The sequence below is a fragment of the Ictalurus furcatus genome, chromosome 2 (assembly GCF_023375685.1).
Source record: "Ictalurus furcatus strain D&B chromosome 2, Billie_1.0, whole genome shotgun sequence".
Lineage (NCBI taxonomy): Eukaryota > Metazoa > Chordata > Actinopteri > Siluriformes > Ictaluridae > Ictalurus > Ictalurus furcatus.
The window spans coordinates 25,280,770-25,302,632 of NC_071256.1; the positions used below are offsets into that span (position 1 = coordinate 25,280,770).

At 37.3% G+C, this 21,863-nt stretch overlaps 1 protein-coding gene across 1 annotated transcript; it reads left to right on the forward strand.

The window, feature by feature from the left end:
- The first annotated feature begins 13,219 nt into the window (after positions 1-13,219).
- ptger1b (prostaglandin E receptor 1b (subtype EP1)) lies at positions 13,220-20,611 on the forward strand. The gene is made up of 3 exons (XM_053610641.1): positions 13,220-13,840; positions 15,241-16,124; positions 19,444-20,611. The coding sequence occupies exons 2-3, from the start codon at positions 15,285-15,287 to the stop codon at positions 19,708-19,710; spliced, it is 1,107 nt and encodes a 368-aa protein (XP_053466616.1). The 5' UTR covers positions 13,220-13,840; positions 15,241-15,284; the 3' UTR covers positions 19,711-20,611.
- Positions 20,612-21,863: the final 1,252 nt, after the last annotated feature.

A 21,863-nucleotide genomic window follows, 5' to 3' on the forward strand; every position in this document is an offset into this window, starting at 1 on the left:
TTTCTAAATGTAAATGTAAAACAATGCCTTTAACCAAGTTGTGAGTTGAGGGAAGTTGGAGAGACTTTAAATCTCTTTTTAAAAGTCTCAATTTAATCTCAATTAAGGTGCAAAGGCTAAAATATCTGACTTGGATATTAGTTAGTTTACTGAATTCTGGAAATTCCCAAAGACAGTGACTAAAGTTGGAGGGGTAAACATAGGGCATCTGGCATAATGACAAAAAAAAGGATGACCAATATTATGTGAGTTTAAGGTAAGTAAAACGTGTGTGTGTGTTAGGTCATTGATATCTGTCACGCGTGGTTTATTTGTAAGGGTGCAGCTTACTTTGTTTGGTTTAAATAACATGAGTTCTATGTAGAACTTATAACTGCACGTAAGACGAGCACAAGGAGAAAAATTCACCCTTAGTAATGCCCCCTTTCACCAGTCCACTTTAAAAATGAGTCCAAGCTCCTCCTAGGAATATTTAAGCTTAAGGTACATGGTCTGCAACTCAGATGATAGTATTAAGTTACACAAGATTAAGTATGATAATTCTGTCCATATGTGAGCACTGGGGTAAATTAGGAAAACGGTTCAAGTGGGTACAAACAATGATACATATTTGAAAATATTTAAATAAGTAAGACTCAGGCAACAAGAACCTGATAGAGAATTCCACGAATAAGATTAGCCTTAATCAGAAAACAAATCAAAGATAATCCCTTAGCCCTTATTGTCTGCTTTATACAAGTTACCATTCATAACTAGGGGGTTCCTCTGCCAAATAAATGCCATAGTTCCCTTGTCTACATATTTTAAAAGGATTTCATATTTCAAAAAGAAACATTGGGGGAAAAAATGGGGGTAAAACATTCATTTTGATTGTGTGAATCCTGCCAATTCAATAGAGCATGAGGGAATCTGATTTGTCAAGATCTGCACTAACATGATCAAGTAGCCTGAAGGAATTCTTTTCTTTGAGTGAATTTAATTAGTCAGTCATTTTAATACCTAAATATCAAAACTTATTTATGGTTACTTTGTTTAGCCATTGATGGGGAAACACTCACTTTTGGAAAGATTATATATGTAGCCAGAATAATCTCCAAAACAGAAAATTATTAAGGATATCATGTACAGAACATAATGAGTCTATGATATTTAATATATGTTGAGTTCTGAATTTCCTTTTGAAAAATCAATGTGAGCTAAATGGCCCTTAAGTGCCAGTGATACTGCCAAAGTAAACAGTAGAGGCAACAGGGCAGCCCTGACACAGCCTCTGTAAGTACTGAGAATACTCAGTCCATTCTGACACAAGCTACTGGGAAGTTATGGAGACTAGAGTCTTGCCTGTCTAAATTTTTTTTATTAAAAAAAACCTAATGGGTCTGCTGCATTTCTTTAAATTGACACATGTGTTAAAGTTTTAGGGAGAGAACCACAAGTAAGAGAATTCACTATGCATGTCTGGTATTAAAGGAGTAATAAATTTTGAACATTTGTGGTTATTCTGATACATTTAGATGGTGGCTCATGTCAAATAACAGTTTTATGTTTCAGTGCAAATTTTAAATCTAAATGTAAATGTTAAATGTAAACGGTGTTGGGTAAATTACTCAAAAAGTAATTCACTACAGATTACTAATTACTACTTTATTGCAATTGGATTACATTACTGATTACTGCATGTAAAAAAGTAATCAGATTACTAATTACTTTACTTTCAAGTTACTTTCAAAAACCTATAAATACACTACAAAAAAGTTGGATTTATCATAAACCTTGCCTCAGGTTTTGTCACTGTTTGTAGGACTACCAGACCAATAAAATATAAAACTTTTTCTAACTAGTCTAGTTTGGTGTGGCTAGCCAAGGGGAGGCACAAGTAAACTATGGGTTTTGCTGCTACAGTGCCATGCAAGTTACATTATCTTTCCTTATGTTCTGCTCATATCATGTTCATGTAACCTGGAACTCATATAGACATTTACACACCTTTTTTACCTGCTCAGCATCAGAGAATAGTACCGTTTCAGTTTCAACCCCTTTACTGGTTTAAAAAAATAAAATCGCCATATATCCATTTTTCTTCACACTGACTATGTGAGCTAATGTTTGGCAGAATTGAGAGACATGTCAGCCAATAAGACTTGAGTGTTTCCAGGTATTTTCCTGTAAACCCGGTCTGATTGGTTTCGCCTCGGTTCACTGAAGATATAAAATTACAACACCACCGTCTTCTTTTACTGACATTTATTTACATAATGACAAACTGCTCCAAGTGGACAATTATTCGGGGCTAAAGAAAAAACCTTCAGAGCTACAGCCCCGAATGCCCAGGCCAGGTTACACCCCTGGCAGCTGCGCAAAACGTGATTAATTTTAAAAATGCCTTTTACTTAATATTGTTTTCTTAACAATAAATTTGTAATACAAGTAATATAATTGCATTGACATCAGTAACTGTAATCAAATTATATACATTTTAAATGTAATGCGTTACATTACTGCGTTATCAGAAAAAGTCATTAGAATACAGTAACACGGTACTTTGTAACACATTATACCAAACTCTGAATATAAATTAACATTCATATTTAACAAATATATTTTATATGTTAAAATAAATATAAATGTTAAATCTACATGAAAATGTTGAAGTAAATGTAAAATGTAGAAGTTAAATGTTTCGTTTATTTGATGAAAACAAGTGTCCTGAATCCAAACTAAAACACTGCATTTACATTTTTCTTTAACATTTACATTTAGTATATTTAGATTTATATTTAAACTGAAACAAAAAATTCTTATCTGACATTAGTCATTATCTAAATGTACTATAATATCCACAAATAAAATAAAAAAAGTCAGAGCAAAAAGAAAATTCAACTTTTTACATTTGGCTCCGAGTTGATCTAAAAATAAATAAATAAATAAATCATTATTAAAAATATTTTTTTTTAAAGTCTAAAAAAGTGTGTGTGCAGAGACTGATACAGTTTGTAATAAAAAAGAGGCAAAAACTGTTCATTTTGGAGGAATCTGAAAGAAGAGAGTGAGATGAACTGGATATCTATATAATAATGCATGAGGCATTTTTTTGTTGATGAGCCAGAAGCCTGCCAGCCCCATCCCTGCACTCAGGGTAAAAACCTTTGTTCAGCCTCGGGTGTAGAAAGGAGATTTAAAAAAATTTGCAGCTTAAGCTGTTTAGTATAAAGCTCAGGGCTGGGAGAACTAGAATATTTACTATCTATATCAAGGATTGATTTTTGTTTCAGTTTCCTGAAAGAAATGATTGCACTTCTAATTACAGCTTTTAAGGTTTCCCCTAAAATGGAGGATGATGTAGCATTAGATCATCAATCGTAAGTGGAAGATGATTAGATTTAACTATAGCCTAATAGTCAAGCTGTTCGACAAAGGGAATCAGGACCTAAGAATCCAAGAATAAGTAATCTATATCTAAGTACACATGGTCGGGAAAAAAAGGCTGTTGAAAGTCTGGAAGCTGACGATTTGTAACCTGGAATGTTAGGGAGCATTCAAGGTTATTTTCTCACTTAAAGCATCTCAGTGCAGACATATCTTTCTACAGGAAACATATCTAATCTGCATTTAGAGTTCACTGTAGTACAGAAACAGTGCTTGCCAAAGTAACTAATAACTTTCTGCCTTGACAATATCAGACCACGTGGTTTGATGATTTAGCATTATGCTAAGAATCTTGATGTCATGACTGACTGCCAAGTTAACGTTTAAAAATGGGGTAAGGAACATGCTGTCCATATTAGTAATGTTAATAGAACATCCTTCTTCCAGATAATAAAAACACTGTCCATATATGATGCATGCATTTATACCTCAACATTATTACATTATACTCTCCTGCTAGATGTCCACCCAGGTCTAGTAAGCTTCTGTTTAAAAATGCAGTAGTCAGGGCTTTTAAATAAGAAGAAAGTTAGGTTCTATACAGAGTACAAAATCTTGCTTTTATAGTCCACCTCCCATCCACAGCATGGTCCCTAATTTCAGATCTCCAATCAATACTAGAAATAGCACAACAGTTTAAGCAAGTGGAAGATACTATATGGTTCCTCCTCACTCAGTGTTTTTTGTTTTTCGCACCATTTAGTGTAAACTCTAGAGACTGTTGTGTGTGAAAATCCCAGGAGATCAGCAGTTTATGAAATACAACAATCATGCCACAGATAAAGTCACAGAGATCACACTTTTTCTCCCATTCTGATGTTACATAAACATAAACTGAAGCTCTTGACCTGTATCTGTATGATTTTATGCATTTTGCTGCTGCCGCATGATTGGCTGATTTGATAACTGCATAAATTAGCAGGTGTACAGGTGTTCCGATTAAAGTGGATGGTGAGTGTATATGTATATTAACTACAATTTGGAAAATATGGCAAATCAAACCCATGATTTGAACAGATGATCCATCCTGCAGGCTCACCTCAGAGCCAATGTTAGTCTGAACTAAAAATATGTCATTTTTTTATGATAATGAGTGTTTATTTATCACATATGCACAGTGAAATTCTTTTCTTTGCATGCCCCAGCATGTCAGGAAGTTGTGAGAGCCATGATACAGCACCCCTGGAGCAGAGAGGGGTTAAGGGCCTTGCTCAAGGACCTAACAGTGGCAGTTTGGCAGTGCTGGGGCTTGAACTCCTGACCTTCCGATCAGTAACCCAGAGCCTTACCCGCTAAACCACCACTGCAATTTTACACAAACGGTTAGACAAACCTTTGTTATGAGCCTCACTGCCCTGCTATTACACCAGAGCAGATCATTGCCGGAAGTTAGGTAATCCTGACAAAACACCTCAAAGAGGAACACTGCAGCAATGTCAACACTATTTTTTCCTTTCTTTAAGATACACACAACTGATATGTTTCCTTTGTCCACTATGATTTGGCAACTCACCAGAACATTTCATCACAGTATGTTTCAGAAATGAGATGCAAGATCCTCAGTTGGTTGGTAATACATTAAAGAATATCAACTGCAAAACACTAAAATTGTGAAATCACTCAATAAATTCCTTTGGACATTACTCTCAGAGAATCTTCACATTGTTATGTATGACAGAAACTTGTAGTGATGGTTGAAGCTATATCAGGATCCCATCTCTGGTTGTTTCAACTTGTTGCTTGATTTGCTTTTTTTGGTAACAAGCCTCCAGCTCTCATACTCCATTCTCTTCTTTTGGTCTCACTGTACCTCAGACTTTGTACCTTGGTCCTGTTAGAACTCTGAGTCTTTATACCAATACAAGAGCTTTAAAAATCTATAAAAGTATGTTGAAGTGTAAATGTACTAATTGTGGTTTGGTTTTCAGAGCCCTTTGGGTTTCCTGCTGAGAGGGAAAGATTCTCACATTTTCATGGTGTGCACAGGGCATTTGTGCCAATAAATATGACCACCCATGTATATATTGGTAGTTATTAGGTTGGAGTAATATGAGAGTATGCTAAGTCATTTTGAGTGTCATTAACAAATATGACACTGCAGGTCCTTTAATGTATTTACAAAAGATGAAATCTTTTGAAAATAGTAAATAAAATAATTAAATAATAATGGAAAACTTATTTAGCCATAATAAAATAACATATTTTAAATATAATGCAAATGGGTCTTTAGCACACAAATTGTTTCCAAATACAGCCCCTAAGCAGTAAATGGTTCTGTGCATACTTTTTAAGTCTAAAAAAATCCCAACTCAATACAGTCACATGCACAACTCTTGTCTGTTCAATACATATTTTTTTAATCCTTAAAAGAATATGCTTTGGATTTTTTTAACAAGCTGATTTCAGCTGTTCAAACAGAATGGACTAGAGAGGCCAGCTTCATGAATACGTTCCTTGTGTTCCTTGCATTGTCAAAAGAGAATTTGGTCAGACTCAGAGAGCTACTCAGGGGTGTGAACAGCAGAATGTGTCTCAGGGAAGCAATTACACAGCAGAAGAATTTGGTTCAGAAAACAAAAGTTGAGGACACAGTTCTAGACAAAGACATGGGGTTGGAGCAGCTCTGGGTGTAGGGTGCCAGATGGCTGAGGTTATTCTCCAATAGGAATATTATATTATATAAGAACTGGATTGACATCCAATGACCTCAGAAGTACTAGAATTAAATATTTTAGGAGGAAGGCTGCCATTTTCATTTTCCATGTTCTTGTTGGGCAGAGTATCTATAAACAAGAGGCTGCAGAAGTTATTGTCTGAATAAAGCAGAAGTTTAAAAAGCTGACTTTCTCTCTCTCTTTCTGTCCAGAACACATATGAATAATACACAGTGCTGTTTGTATGTTATTTAAGGTTTGTTGGCATGCATGCTGTCAGAGACAAAACAGTGATATCTGGTAGCGATGGTTTCTTACCTATACGATTTGGCCTTAAGGGCATTTTGCAAAATAAGTATAACCTGGAAGCATTCATGTATTTGCATAAATAGAGGTTTCCATGGGGTTTTGGGTGATGATTCAAGAAGTTATAAGACTGGTGGATTTATTTAGGTTAGAGCATTTAAAACTAAGGAGATGAGGTATTACTTTTTTATGCATATGGTTCTGTATGAACCATATATTCTCTAGGTGTGCAAACAGAAATCTTCATGCTTGCTGAGCAGACATGATGTCAGGAGTTTTTTTGTGCAATCATGTTTCAGAAGTCACGACTACATCCCACAAAAGCCCCCATTCTTTCATGTTCCTTTTCCCCCATCTGTTACCACAACTCACTTGGAACATGTTGATTTTAGCTCACCTCCAGGTTTCACTCATTACTCTAGTCTTCCGGTAGGGTTCAGGAAATGACTGGCCTATACATGTACATGGATACTTCTCTCCAGTGCTGCCCACCAAATTTCCTGTTTGTCTGCTCACATGAAGTTGCCTGCATTTTTCCCTTGCCCTCATTCAAGTAGAAATTATACCCAGTCAGCTTTATTATTTTTGGTTCTTTTACTGTAAAGCTGCTGCTGTTATGGACTCATTTTCCTGTGCTGACACACCTGCAAATCTGTCGAAGTGAATTAGAAGAGAGGCTATCCCAGGAGCACTGTCTGAGGAAAGAATATACGCTGGATGGGATGCCAGTCCATTGCAGGGCTTCATGCATGCATACATACACTCACTAATTTGCACCTAGTCAGTCCACCTACTGGTATATTTTATGATAGTGCCAGGAAACCGGACAAAACCAAAGGAAATCCATGCGAACACAAACCACATGCCAAGTCCACACAAACATTTATTCATTTAGCAGACGCTTTTATTCGAATCAACTTACAAATGAGAAAATACAAGCAGAACAGACAGTAATCTGAGCTCAGGATTGAACTGGGGTCCCAGGAGCTGTGGGGCTGCCTGCTACCTGCTGCACCACTATGCCACCCAAGAGATGTTGTATTTGGAAAAGTCTGCATGAAAGATGTGTTTAAAATGGGAGGGATACAGTTGTATTACTAGCTATTAAAGCTATAGACATGGTTGTACACACATTCTCATAATGCACTTCAAGTTTAGAAAATACTGATATCTTAAATGTTTTGGTCAGAGTATTTCCTCATACTGTTTGGGGTATGCTGCTAATATGCTATGAACAACCTTGGTGAGAAGAAAAACATCAAACCATAAGGTAGATGGGCTGGAACAGGCTCACCAAAATTGAACAGTTGAAAATTGGAGAAATGTAACCTGATCTTTTTTCAGTCTCCAACTGCACACTTTGGCCTTTGATTAAAACAAATGTTTTTTCTGGTACCGTTAAGGTGATATCCAAGGGTTGATTATTTCTTATGAAGCATTTTCAGCATGTTTGGAAGAAATCTGATCTGGAGTCTGATGGGTTTTTTTTTTTTTTCTGTGGCTCTTAGATATTGTATTGCATTGTGTCTGAATTCATCTCAGTATAATTTTTTTTAACTTTATGGTCATTTAGTAAGTAAGTAAAGCTTTATTTATATAGCACTTTTTAAAACAATGTTTACAAAGTGCTTTACAGAAGACATACAGGAAAATAATCAGTAGAAAAAATAAATAAAAGGTTAAGCAAATAAAAGAATACAAATAAAAACAAGTACGGAAATTAACTGGTTTGAGGAAAGGCCCCAGTGAACAAATGCGCTTGATGAGATACTTTTTAACAGTGCTAACTGAATCAACTGCACATAGGTTGTCAGGAAGAGAGCCCCACAGTTTAGGCCCATAGTGACTAAAGGCCGATTCCCTGCTTTTCAGCTGTGTTTTGGGTACAACCAGCAGGTTGCAGTTGGATGACCTAAGTGATCTAGCAAGAGTATATTTAGTGATCATAGGACAAAGGTATGTAGGAGCACCACCATGAAGACATTTGAAAATTACTACCAGGATTTTAAAATAAATTCTGTAAGACACAGGTAGCCAGTGAAGTGATTTAAGTGCCGGAGTGATACGATTCTTCAGTCTAGTACATGTCAGAATTCTTGCAGCTGCATACTGAACTCTTTGTAAGTGTTTAATGGAGCTCTTTGGGAAGCCAACCAAAACACTGTTACAGTAGTCAAGTCCAGATGTAACAAATGCATGTATGAGTTTCTCACCATCTGTGGGGGAGAGAATATCACATATATTAGAGATGTTATAAAGGTGATAATATGCTGTTTTACAAACATACCTAATGTGCTTTTTAAAACTACGATCACTGTAAAACACGATCCCTAAATTCTTAATGCAGTCATTTGTCTTGAGAGACAAGGAGTCTAGATATGGTTTAAATAACCTTCTCTGTCCATCATTTGCAATAATAAGAACCTCTGTCTTATCCTTATTTCGCTGCAGAAAGTTGTGACATCTACAAGTTTATGCTCTCTATGCAGTTTACAAGGGTGCTAATCGACTTGTGGGCATCTAGTGCAAATGAGAGATAGAGTTGGTTGTCATCTGCATACTGATGGAAGGAGATGTTATATCGATTAATTACACCAGCTAATGGCAGCATATACAAGTTACATAACAAACAATCTGAAATTGAGCCTTGGAGAACACCACAAGATATCGCATAAGGTCTGGAGGTGTGTAAACTGTTGGAAACTCAGCAGGATTCTTTATTGTAAAACATCAAGAGCATCAGTCTACATGTCAGAACATTTCATCTTGTACTGCAGTCATCAAGTCTAAGTCGTCAATTCAGTTACTGGGACAGAGGCACTAAGAACCAACACATACCAGAGATGATTGCTTCAGTAAGCCATTCTTAGAAAAAGGTGAACAGGATCTGACAGAGACCTCTATTTAGCAACTCTGATAAATAAGTTTAAAAAATATATATAAGTGAAATATACAGCTATCCACATTCCACAGACAAAGGTCCGTTAGGACAGCACAAACCCAACCCCCCCCCCCCTCTATTTGCAACTGTATTCATATGTAAACGACCCTCATTAGTTTTGGTTTCAGTGGGAGGAGATAAGTCATGCTGGGGAACGCCCATGTTAAACAACATAAAATGCCATGCAGGTTCAAGCATAATTCATTTGGAGACAAGCTTTGCATTTTGGAACATGACAGGATCAGCAACAAAATCAGAAGACGCTTTGGACCACTGGAAGCACGTGATCTCATCTTGGAGGGCATTCTGAGTGTTGATGACCGCTCCTCAGATCCAGAGATTGAACCTGATGAGGAACACTGTCATTTTGAGCTATGACCTGACCCAGCTGAGGATGAACTGTGAGTAAATATAAACAATTCTCACTGAAAAACTCAGAGATTTGCATGTTGTGCAGGCAAATGTTTGGCGAAGTTAGCTGTGTCTTGTGTTGGCTAACATTTAGTGGCATTTCTAATGCAACATTTTAATTTAATGTCCATTTAATTGTCCATATCAATCAAGCACATGAAAGTGTTTGTGGTTGATGCATACTCAAGACTTAACAATCACCTCAAGTGACCAAAACAGTTCATCATAATGGATTATTATTATTATTATTATTATTATTATTATTATTATTATTATTATTTATTTTTTTTACACATTTCCACACAGTTCCAAAACTACTTTTTACAAAAGGTTAATTTCAGTTATTTATTTTTAATGTAGCATCATGAAACACATTACTTAGATATAATGGTAGGTTAACTTTTTTTTTTTTTTTTTTTTTTTTTTAAAAAACAGTGCTTACATTTGTTCAAATTGACAACAATTCCCCAGGAATTTATCAGAAATCTGATGACTGCAACACACTCAAATAAAATTACAGACTCATAACGGTTTTCATTAGGATTCCTTGAACCTTTTAATTATATTCACTGTAGGAGGTGAAATGCCCAAAGTCCTACCGATTTGTCTTTGGGGAATGTTGTTCTCCAAGTGTTGGATTATTCTCTGACACAGCTGTTGGCAGAGCCTCGACCAATCCTCGCTCTTGAAGGACTAGGCCTTTTTTTTTTTTTTTTGGAGGCTCCTTATGTACTGTGATTAGCCATTACCTCACCTGTTTCACATCACCTTCTAATTTCAACTTGTCACATCGTTATTAGTCCTAAATTGCCCCGTCCCAACTTTTTTGTATACATTTTTGTTTAAACACAAGTCAAAGCACATTTACAAATCACTCCTCTTTGTTTTTATTAGCATTTTCCCTACTGTCCCAACTTTTTTTGGAATTGGGGTTGTAGAATTGACAGATTACCTGAATCCTTATTTTGTTGCAGATCATTTAAAACTTTTAGAAGAGCAGTTTCTGTGCTATGGTTGGACTGAAAGCCAGACTGAAATGTCTCATCGAGATTATTGATGTTGAGATAATTATTGAGTTGTATGGACACAACTTTTTCATTTATTTTACCAAAAGGTAGGTCTGTAGTTACTGATCACAGAAGAATTAAGACTGTTTCTCTGCAGCAAAGTCCTAACAATAGCTGTCTTAAAGGTGTGTGGGGAAAATTCCTTGCTGGAGGGACAGATAAACAATGCTCAGGATGTCTGGTTAAAAAAAAAAAAAAAAAAAAAAAACTTTGAGAGAGCAGCTAGAAGAATTCATAAGTGATAACCAGGGCAAGCGTGTTAGGGCTGACCACTGCGAAAGACAATAGATTACATTTAACAGCAGTAGGTGGAGAGTTAGAAAAACATACCAGCAGGACAAGTGCTGGCTATGTTTTGCCTTATGATAGTAATTTTATCACTGAAGAAAGCTGCAAACTCATTGCACTTTTCAGTTGTGAAAAGGTCTGATGATATTTGAGGTGAGGGGTTTAGCAGTTTGTGGTGCAGAATGGAAATCTGTAGTTGTCTTTGTGGCTGTGAATTAAACTTGAAAAGTAAGATTTTTTAGCAGACCTCATTTGGTTATTAAGTATTTTCAAGTTATCTTTTTAGTCTTACAATGGAGGTACTGTTCCTCCAAGGATCACTTTTAATTATCACAGAGACATTTTTTGCGTTTAAGGGGGCAAATACATTTGGTCAGCCTGACACTAAAGTAGTAAAAAGTAAGACTAATGGAAAGTCTAGCTGTGTAAATTCAGGAAAATTCTGTGACATTTTAGGGAAACAAAATGTGTAATCTATAATGGTGTTTTGCAATCTATAAAGTTAATTAACTTGCTGCTAAGTAAAATAGCTAGCTATTTTGGTGGGATAGCAAACGTTAATACAGTGTGAGAATAAACACAGCATTTCAGAAAAGGTTATAATACAATTAATTAGCTTTATATAATCTAGTTAATTCTGCCATCTATTGAGTGGGTGTGATTAATGATCAGTGGACTTTCGGCTCCAAATTGCAGTTGACCAATAGACACCTAAATATATCCGTGCCAAAGCAATGCAAGCATAGTAAAAATAGTGATTTATGATTTTATAACCCCCATCCTTAAAAAGACAAAAACATATACATACACCAAGCAGGCAGATCTGGCTTGCATTAATCCCCATGTGACTGATCCATCATGTTGAAAATTGGGGCGGAATTACATGGAAAGAATTATCCTTCCCTTTCATAACACATTTGCTTCCAGTTTAGACTTATTGTCGATTTACCTTGGGCCTAGTGGGAAAAACCTTCACAGCTGCTGGTACCCATCTGCACCGCTACCACACAGGCTTCTGTGCTGTAACAGAGCAAGAACCTATTTTTTCTGTTTCCTTTTTAAAGAAGTAATTTAAGTGCAAAATTGTTCAATTCACTTATACTACAGTATTTAACTACTACTAGTATGTAGTAAACCAGTGGTTCCTTTAACTGTAAAATAAACTCCATGGACCCTCACAAAACAGATTTATTTTATAAGCATAGTCCAACCATTCAAATATTAGGTTAATTGTTTAAATGGTTTCATGTGTACTACTGGCCACTTTAATAGGAACACCAGTACCCTTGCTTATTCATGCAGTTATCCAATCAAGTCATAGCAGTGCAATGAATTAAATCATGCAGATACAGGTCACAAAACTGTCCAGTTTTGGTGAGCCTGCGTCTGCTGTAGCCTCAGATTCCTATTCCTGTGGCTGACAGGAATGGAACCTGATGTTGTCTTCAGCTCTTCTGGCATGTTATGTGTTCTGGAGATGCTTTTCTGCTCACCACGGTTGTAAAGAAGAGTTCAGTTCAGTATTTCAGTTATGATAGACTTCCTGTCAGCGCAAACCAGTCTGGTCATTCTCTTCTAATCTCTCTCATCAATGAGTCATTTCCACTCACAGAACCGGATGTTTGTTGATTTTGTACCAACTCTAGAGACTGTTGCATGTCAAAATCCCAGGAGATCAGCAGTTTCTGAAATACTCAAACCACCCCGACTTGTATGTCATGGTCAAAGTCACTGAAGATCACATCTTCCCCTATTCTTATGTTTGATGTGAATATTAAATGGAGCTCTTGATCTGTATCTGCATAATTTTATGTACTGCGCTGTTGCCACTTGCTGACTGGATAATTGCATGAATATGCAAATGTATTCATGTGTTCCTAATAAAGTGGCTGGTAAATGTATTTTAACTATTTATTGCATCAGTAGAGCTTTTTGTTACTAAACTTTCAACCAACAGAACACATGAGGTCCTAGTTGACACTGAGGTGTTTAAACCCATTTAACCCATTTGATTCAAGTGACCAGTTAATAACTATAAAAACTTAATAACTCTGAAAATATTGGGTTGTAATTTTTCCAAACGAAACAAAAAATATATATTTATATCGCCGACTCTACTGTACTCATATAATTAATTTGCGTACATAGGCTACACGTGTATATATCAGAAGATCCTCGTGGTATTTACTACCAAAACTGTTTCCGGTTTGAGGACGTTGATCAATTTCCACAGTTATCGGGTTCTAAGAAACAAAACTATGGAGGAGAAATAAGGCACATAACATTAGTGTTTGTCTACGTAATAACTATTTTGCTCAGTATTTTGACGGTGTACGCTATAGCCGAAACAAAGTACCGTTAGTGTGTATAAAACGGCACTATTCAGCAATGTGTTTGTGGTCTGCTCAGTATAAAAGCGCTGGAGCTCCTGAAGCTGCAGCTCATTGGACAGCGCGCGGCTGGAGCACGAGCACTACGGAGAACCCACTGGTCTGTTCTTATATAGGTTCGTTTCGCTCGTGCTGTTTAAGAAGAGGCTCTTCCTCGAAAATGAGGTTCGTTTTACAGAGGAGAACTCTTCGTTTGTTCCTGAATGCAATTTTTTCTAGAAGCTGGACTTTATATAATGGACTAAAGACAATTGGACATTGATTTTTTTTCTTCAGAAGGAAGATACTTATGTCGTTTTGGGGATTGTTGATTTTCCAAGACTTTTCAGGTGGGATGAAGCCGCATATGACCTAATGGTAGGTTTAGTAAGATTAACTTAATCCATTACATCTGTCTGATCATAGGATAACACTTGTTTTCATCCACTGATGTTAAATGAGAAAAGGCTACACTTCACACATATGGGGTATGTCTTACTTACAAATACACACACAAAAAAAGCCACAACTTTGACAAACCTAATTACACAATTTAGTACTTCTCGAACAATGTCTAGGTGAAAGGGGAAACAAACATGGTTCCTCTAATTAAAATAATTTATTAGACTATTAAGCATATCAGCCTACATGCACTCATGTTGGTTAACTGCCTAAGTGTGCTCTTATAGCTGCTGGTAATAACAGAGTTTTAACAGTGCAAACATCTGTTTGTAAAAACACAGCGAGCATTCAGATCTGTTTTTGTAAATGTAATTTCAGAGAGTCCAGGGTTTACTCCGCTGCAAGACACTGATGTGTTGAAACTTGCTCAGCATTTTTGACTGATGGCCCAATAGTATGCATGAAGAAGTCACAAGAGAGTCTGGATTTTTTATGGACCAAAGCTGAAAATTCATTTAAAAGAAAATTGCATTAAAATAAATCAAGTGTTTATACAAATGAATGTAATCGTTCTTATAGCATCGTAAGTTAAAAGAGACAAAAATGTAACTTGAAATCTTTTAAGGGCCATTGATGTTAAGCAAAAACTTTATGCAAAAATGGTCTAGGTTTATGGAATATTTTCCTAAATAGACCACAAGCTTTAATATTCCCCCCAAGCACACACAGTATAAGCTATTTGTGTCTGACCCTTTACTGCGACCCAACCGCTATTTGGGTAGGTGCATAAAACATATGAAACTTTCTTTTAGGAAATTGATCTAGGGAGCCCTAAAGTCACCTTAAATGGCTATGTTTGTTTTGGACAGAAGCTTATTAGCCCATCTGAATATGCTCACTTGCACTTCAAACTGTAGCCCTTTATATTAGTGATGTGTGAAAATAACAGCAAAACACTCCTAAGATAACATTTAAATTTAATGCTTTATTAATAATTGTAAGTACATTTTATTCAGCTTATTTGATGTATATAATACTTAAGGAAATATCTTGGCTTTTAGACATAAGTGATAATTCATGAACATGAAAAATGTAATGCAGCATTTAAATGATTCTGTGAGGCTGCAGTTGTTTCCTACTTAGGAATACTCTCTGCACATGGAATATATAAGTTGCTAATTAAAATACTTTTTTGGTTAATTTTATATAACCATGCACAGTAACTATAATTTTCACCACAGAATGAATGTATGATTATATGTGCTTTTATTAAAAAACAATATAATCTAATTACCTAATCTTACTGAATCACTTAATATCAAACAATGCTGCTGGGATAGTGTTTTGATCTTCTGCCTTTTCTTTTTGCCCCCTAGCTGTGTTATTTATTGAGATTCATCTGTGCGCTCTCATTGTGGAGATGTTATCCATGTATCATTGCAACTTCTCGGCACCCAGTGCCATATCACCCCTCTCCAATCAGACCCAGGCTGTGGGGAACATGGCAGCCGTGGGTCATACGGAAAACCTGACAAACACAAACCCTGTGGTCGCTGGCCTTTCCATGACCCTGGGTGTCCTGTCCAACATCATAGCACTTTTCATCTTGGCCAAGGCATATGCCCGACTGCGCAAACGCTCAAAGGCCACCTTCCTTCTCTTCGCCAGCTCGCTAGTGGCCACAGACTTGGCTGGTCATATCATCCCTGGTGCTGTGGTGCTACACCTCTACTCAAATGGCGTTGGGACGAATGCTCCCCTCCATGCTGATGCCACCTGCCAGTTCCTAGGTGGCAGTATGGTCTTCTTCGGCCTGTGTCCACTTTTCCTTGGCAGCGCCATGGCAGCTGAGCGGTGCCTGGGTGTCACACAGCCACTCCTCCATTCTCGTCTTGTCTCGGGGACTCGCACCAAAATGGCCTTGGTGCTAATCTGGCTGGCAGCACTTGCTATAGCCTTGCTGCCTGTTGTGAGGCTGGGAGAATACACCTATCAGCACCCATGGACTTGGTGTTTTATAAAGGTATTAGGGGAAATTACGGACACAGATGTGGCTTTCCTGCTGTTATTCTCGGCATTTGGATTGGGCTCATTGGCCATGTCCTTGGTGTGCAACACGGTTAGTGGCATCACCCTGGTGCGGGCACGCCTGCGCAGGAGGAAATGCCACCGTAGGACAGCACAGTCGCATGACATAGAGATGGTGGCACAGCTCCTGGGGATCATGATCACTTCCTGTATTTGCTGGAGCCCCCTGCTGGTAAGTATGAGTAGATCTGGATGTGTATAATCTATATTCACAGCAGCCTACAGTGTATATTGTTCAGTATTTGCATTTACATAATTGTGCTGGCACTTAAAACCAAAAAACGAGTTTCATTCAAGAAGATTGTGTCTATGCAGGACAACTATATACTATTACTATATAAAATTGTACCATAGAAAATACAGGTGAGCACATAGACTGCATTTACATTTGCACAATTCTGATATTTTGGCCCAGATCTGATTTTTTTTTTGTCCTGCCTGTTTACATATAATTAAGACCTGACATATATCAGATTCCCTTGTTTACACAATTGCCCATCATCACATCTTTGTAGAAAGGACATGTGATTCTGTTGTTTGCAGTGCAATTTAGCCTCTTTGTATTTTGACTTTAATTTTATGATGGTAGTAGAGCCAGGACAAACTGTATTTTTGCTGTACCGTTGCTGTTTTCTGTATATACCTGATTTTTTTTTTTTTTTTTTTGAATGGCTGTATATAAAACAGTTTATTTCATCTGGACTCCACTGACTGTTTACACGTACATAACAATATCTGATATTTGTCAGACATCATTGGAATTTTTTTAAAATTTGTTTGCAATGTAAATGCAGCCTTAAATCAAGGATTATATCAGAATGTAATGTCTTGACTATCACTCAGTGCTCCACACCATAAAAATAGGTTCTAGGAAACAGATGGTGTGAAATAAGAGGAGGTTTACATGGCATTCTTAAACCAAGTAACCTGAAACTTGTGTTAAATATAAACAGTCCTCTTGATTTATATGAACCTTGATCTGGAAATGTGGTCATCCAATTTAAACCGGGCCTGGAGTGTAAAACTGGCAAATGAAATAAACAGTTAAAAACAGGTATCAATGTGATAATAAATATCTAGCTCCAGGCGGCACTGTGTCAATGCTGATGGGTGGATTGGCTATGCTAAATTGCCCCTAGGTGCGTGTGTGTTGTGCCTTGCGATGGACTGGTGTCCTATCCTGAGAGTTCTCCTGCCTTGTGCCCAGTATTAACGAGAGAGGCTCCTGATCCTCCCTGACCCTGACTAGGATAAAGCAATTATTAAAGATGAATGAATGAATATCCAGTTCCCGTTACTGATTACAACACACTGGTGGAATGCATGTGACTCATCACAGAGTGTGCGCATATGATTTTTAGGATTTGCCAGACCACTAACAAGACACCTGGCTGGATTTTTATATGTTTGTTATGATAGTGGATTGCAATAGATGTGCTGTTGAATTGAATGCTTACAAATCAGAGGCTACATTTGTAACTATGACAGTTATTTGTAGGCTGTTGTTGCCAAGTCTATTTAGATTTTAAAGTGGCAAGTTCCATTGGGATAGTGTTTACTTATCCTGTTGCTCCAGTACCACTACACTGCACATTTTGGTATTTTCTTTTCTGCTCCCAACACACCTCCTTGATCTCCTCTAACTAACAAGACATTCATTTATTTAAAATGTCTGTGTTAGAGCAGTGAAAACAGTAGAATGTGCACTGAAGAGGTATTTTAGGACCAGGTTCAGGAAATACTGACTCATAAGGTTTTTTTTTTCCTTTTCCAAATGTGTTTGTCTTTAAGACCTTCGTAGCCCTTTAGTATAATTATTATAGTTTATAGTAAATGCATATTACATCATATTGTATACTTGTTTTTTTTTCTTTTGTTTTTTACTGTTTTAGGCTGAAATTAATCCTTCTGTTTTATTAAATGCCAACATGACCTGATTACTCTCCATGACCAAAGGTATGTGGACAGCTGACCATCACACCCATATGTGGTTCTTCCCCAAACTGTTGCCATAAAGTTGGAAGCAAAGAATTGTATACAATGTTTTTGTATGCTGTAGCATGACAATTTTCCTTCACTGGAACCCCAAACCTGTTATACCATGTGAGCTCCATGAAGACATGGTATGTTAAGATTGGAATGGAAGAACTCGAATGGCTTGCACAGACCCCTGACCTCAACCCCACTGAAAACCTTTGGGATGAACTAGAATGCAGACTGCACCCCAGGCCTTCTCACCCAACCTTACTAATGCTCTTGTGGCTCAATGGAAACATCCCGACAGGCACACACCAAAATTTAGTGGAAAGCCTTCTCAGAAGAGCGGATGTTATTATAACACCATAGAAGGAAATAAATCTGGAATGGGATGTTCAACAAACACATATGGGTGTGATTGTCAGATCTGCCATATAGTGTACTTACTTGCTTTTGTTTTTTAATCACAATTGGAACAAAATATTACATTTTTTCAACTTAATGCTATATACACTCACCATCCACTCTATTAGGAACACCTGAACATTCATGCAATTATCCAATGAGCCAGTCACGCAGGGAAAACACTGTAGTGAGCAGAAATGCATCTCAGAATGCAGAACACATTTAACCTTGATCTTGAGGAGAATGGGCTATATCAACAGAAGACCACATTAGGTTCCACTCCTGTCAGAAAGGAACAGGAATCTAGGGCTACAGTGGGCACAGGCTCACTGAGACTAGACAGTTGAAGATTGGAAAAACCACCAGGTGCTATTTACCAGTCTTCGAACATTCAGTTGCCCACTGTAGCCTCAGATTTAATGCTCACCATGGCTGTAAAAAGTGGTTATTTGAGTTACTGTAACCTTCTTGTCAGCTCAAACCAGTATGACTATTCTCCTCAACAAGGCATTGCCACTCTGGATGTTTTTTGTTTTCACACCATTCTGTGTAAACTCTAGAGATTGCTAGGTATGAAAATCCCAGGAGATCAGCAATTTCTGAAATATTCAAAATAGCCTGTCTGGCACAGGCAACCATGAAACGGTCACTGAGCTTACATTTGTTTCTTCATTCTGCTTGATGTGAACATTAACTGGCACTCTTTACAACATTTATGTTCAGACAGTTTTGAAATTGAAGAATTTAAAAAGGTCTCTGTAAATATGCAACAAAATCGGTATTGTAGCTGCTTCTTCTCTTAGTCATTATCAAACCTGTAATTAAGTAGATATCCCCCATCAGGATCCCTATGTATGAGTGGGTGATTTGTGTCTCTATTAGTTTCTATACTAAACCTGTTATAATTGCTAATAATTTAGTAGTATAAAGTAGTATAGGGTATACTTAAATAATTTTTACAATTGTGAGAAAAAGAGATTGAGTCAATAGTACATCCATTGCTATTCTGCTGTCAGATAATAAACCAAACATGGGCTCCATCATTAAACTTTATCTAAGCCAAACAAACTACATATGAGTATCCATGGCTTGTGTTCTGTATGTTGCAGATCTTCGGCTTGATGTCAGTCACAAATCACCACAATGGCTCCCAAGAGGAAGACATGTACTATAAGAAACTGATGGTGATGGGGGTACGCCTGGCCTCGTGTAACCAGATCCTGGACCCATGGGTTTACATCTTGCTGCGGCGAGCGGTCCTCAGAAAGATCTATCAGCTCACCACTGGCCGCACTGATATGAGAGGCAGCACTTTCCGCCGCTGGGAGATCAGCTCCTTACAGAGCTCTGAGAAAAACACCATCAAACGGATCTAACAGAGAGGATGAACAGAAGAGGGTGGATACAGTGGACAGCATCTGGATAATTTTCCTGTGCTCTGTAGTGCCTTGCAGTGTATGTGCTGTGTGCTATTAGCCAAGGCAGATGAAGGAAGAATATACAGGAGCTGAGGGCAGTGGTCGCTGAATAGTTTTGTTCTAAGGACTGGATGATGCTAAGTTCAAATCACATAACTGCCACTGAGAGAGACACTTAATTTGCAACTGCTTTGTTAAATCACTTTGGAGAAATGTAAATAGTAATCCAATTTGTGCCAGCAGTTTAGTCTCATATTGGTTCTTTGCCATAATGACTTTTCAATGCCTTCACCATAGAGGCCAATGTTGGTCTCAATAAATGTGAATAATTTTATTTTATAGACCGGGATTCATATGTTTCCCTATATGTCCCCACATTATTGGCTAATGTATGGGACACTTATTAGCTACTAACAGCATAACTGCGGAGGTTTGCAGAATACCTGCCTTAAAGATACTTAATATAAAGTTGATATCATACATGCTTAATAAATTCATGATGGAATGAATGACATGACTGGATCTGGGGCTTAAAAAGGATAAAACAATCCAAACAACTTTTTTTCATAAAAACCTACAGATATTTGCATTTTTACCACATACTTCCATTTACATGGATATCGGGAAGCTTAAGAGAATGGTCACGCTACGCTAGAAGTTGCTTGTGTCTTTCAAGATCTAAATATTGTAAATATTTTATTAGTGACTCAAAGTAAAGGCAGAGCTTTTACTTTAATTGTATTCATAGTGAGATGTTATTATATCTGTATTTATTGCCTGTTTTGTTTCCCTAATTATGTGACCTGAAAAGTAATCTAAATTGCATAAAATCTACGAATATAATAAATTGTGTCACTTTCCTCTTTTTGTTTTATGTATCATCGTCAAATGTACTAATTACACATGCACAAGCATAAGGTAATCCTTCCGGGCAGTAAAATGAATGGAAAATACTTTGATGATAGTGACATATTTCTGTAGTTATTTACTGTGGTCTGTTCTGACTTTTAAACCCCTTGTACAATCGCATGAATAAGTATGTAATACATTTCAAGCAAATGTCAAATCTGAAACAGTGTGTAAATGTTACAATTTACTTACATTTCCTAAATTAATTCCTTACCTCCAGAATATAAAGGCCCCATTAGAAGAATTCCAAGTATGGCTTTTTGAAAGTAGACATAATTCATAGTCTGGTTTTGGCTCATCTTAGATCTCCTGAAACATGCTTTCATCGCTAACAGCTCAGGTTACTGTCTGCTTGCAGTTTCACATGGTCTGTCCAGGTCAGTTTCCTCTGGTTTCTCCTGGGGGAAATAAATAAATAAATAAAATATGCAGGTAGTAGGATTAGGTACTCTAAATTGCCCATAGGTGTGAATGTGTGTGCACGGTGCCATGTAATAAACTGTAATCCCATCCAGGGTAAACTCTTCCGCCTTGTACCCAGTGTTGTATTGGCTCTGGATCCACTTCAACCCTGACCAGAATAAAGCAGTTATGGAAGATGATGGCGGCTGTGGCTCAGTTGGTAGAGTGGGTTGTCCCCTAATCCACTAATCCACTAGTTGGCGGTTCTATTCCCGGCCTGCATGACCACATGCCGAAGTGTCCTTGAGCAAGACACTGAACCCCAAGTTACTCCTGATGGCAAGTTAGCGCCTTGCATGGCAGCTCTGCTACCATTGGTGTGTGAGTGTGTGTGTGAATGAGACACAGTGTAAAGCGCTTTGGATAAAAGCGCTATATAAATGCACCATTTACCATGATGATGGTCTGCCCTTTGAGCCCATTGTGACCCATTGTGACCAAACAATGTGAAACATATTAAATTGAATCAAGCTAACCATGTTTACAAACCTTGACACTGGCTTAAGCATTTTAACAATATACTAGCTGTATTTGTTCCACATGTGTGTAAAAATGCCTTTTTTGAATCTTTTTTTTTTTTTTTTTTTAAGTGGAAAAAAGTCTCTGTTTGTGAGGAGTTCATGGAGATGCTTCATTATGCTGCACTGCCCCCTACTGCTCTCGAACACATATTGTAGGTCAATAACACAGTGGGATAAACTAAAACACTAAAGTAAATTAGAATGTTTTATATTATCTCT

Excerpts from the sequence above, each read along its gene's own strand:
- ptger1b (XM_053610641.1), top strand. The coding sequence starts at position 15,285 with ATGTTATCCATGTATCATTGCAACTTCTCGGCACCCAGTGCCATATCA. Across the intron at positions 16,125-19,443 it reads TTTGCTGGAGCCCCCTGCTG|ATCTTCGGCTTGATGTCAGT; the intron begins GTAAGTATGAGT and ends TGTATGTTGCAG.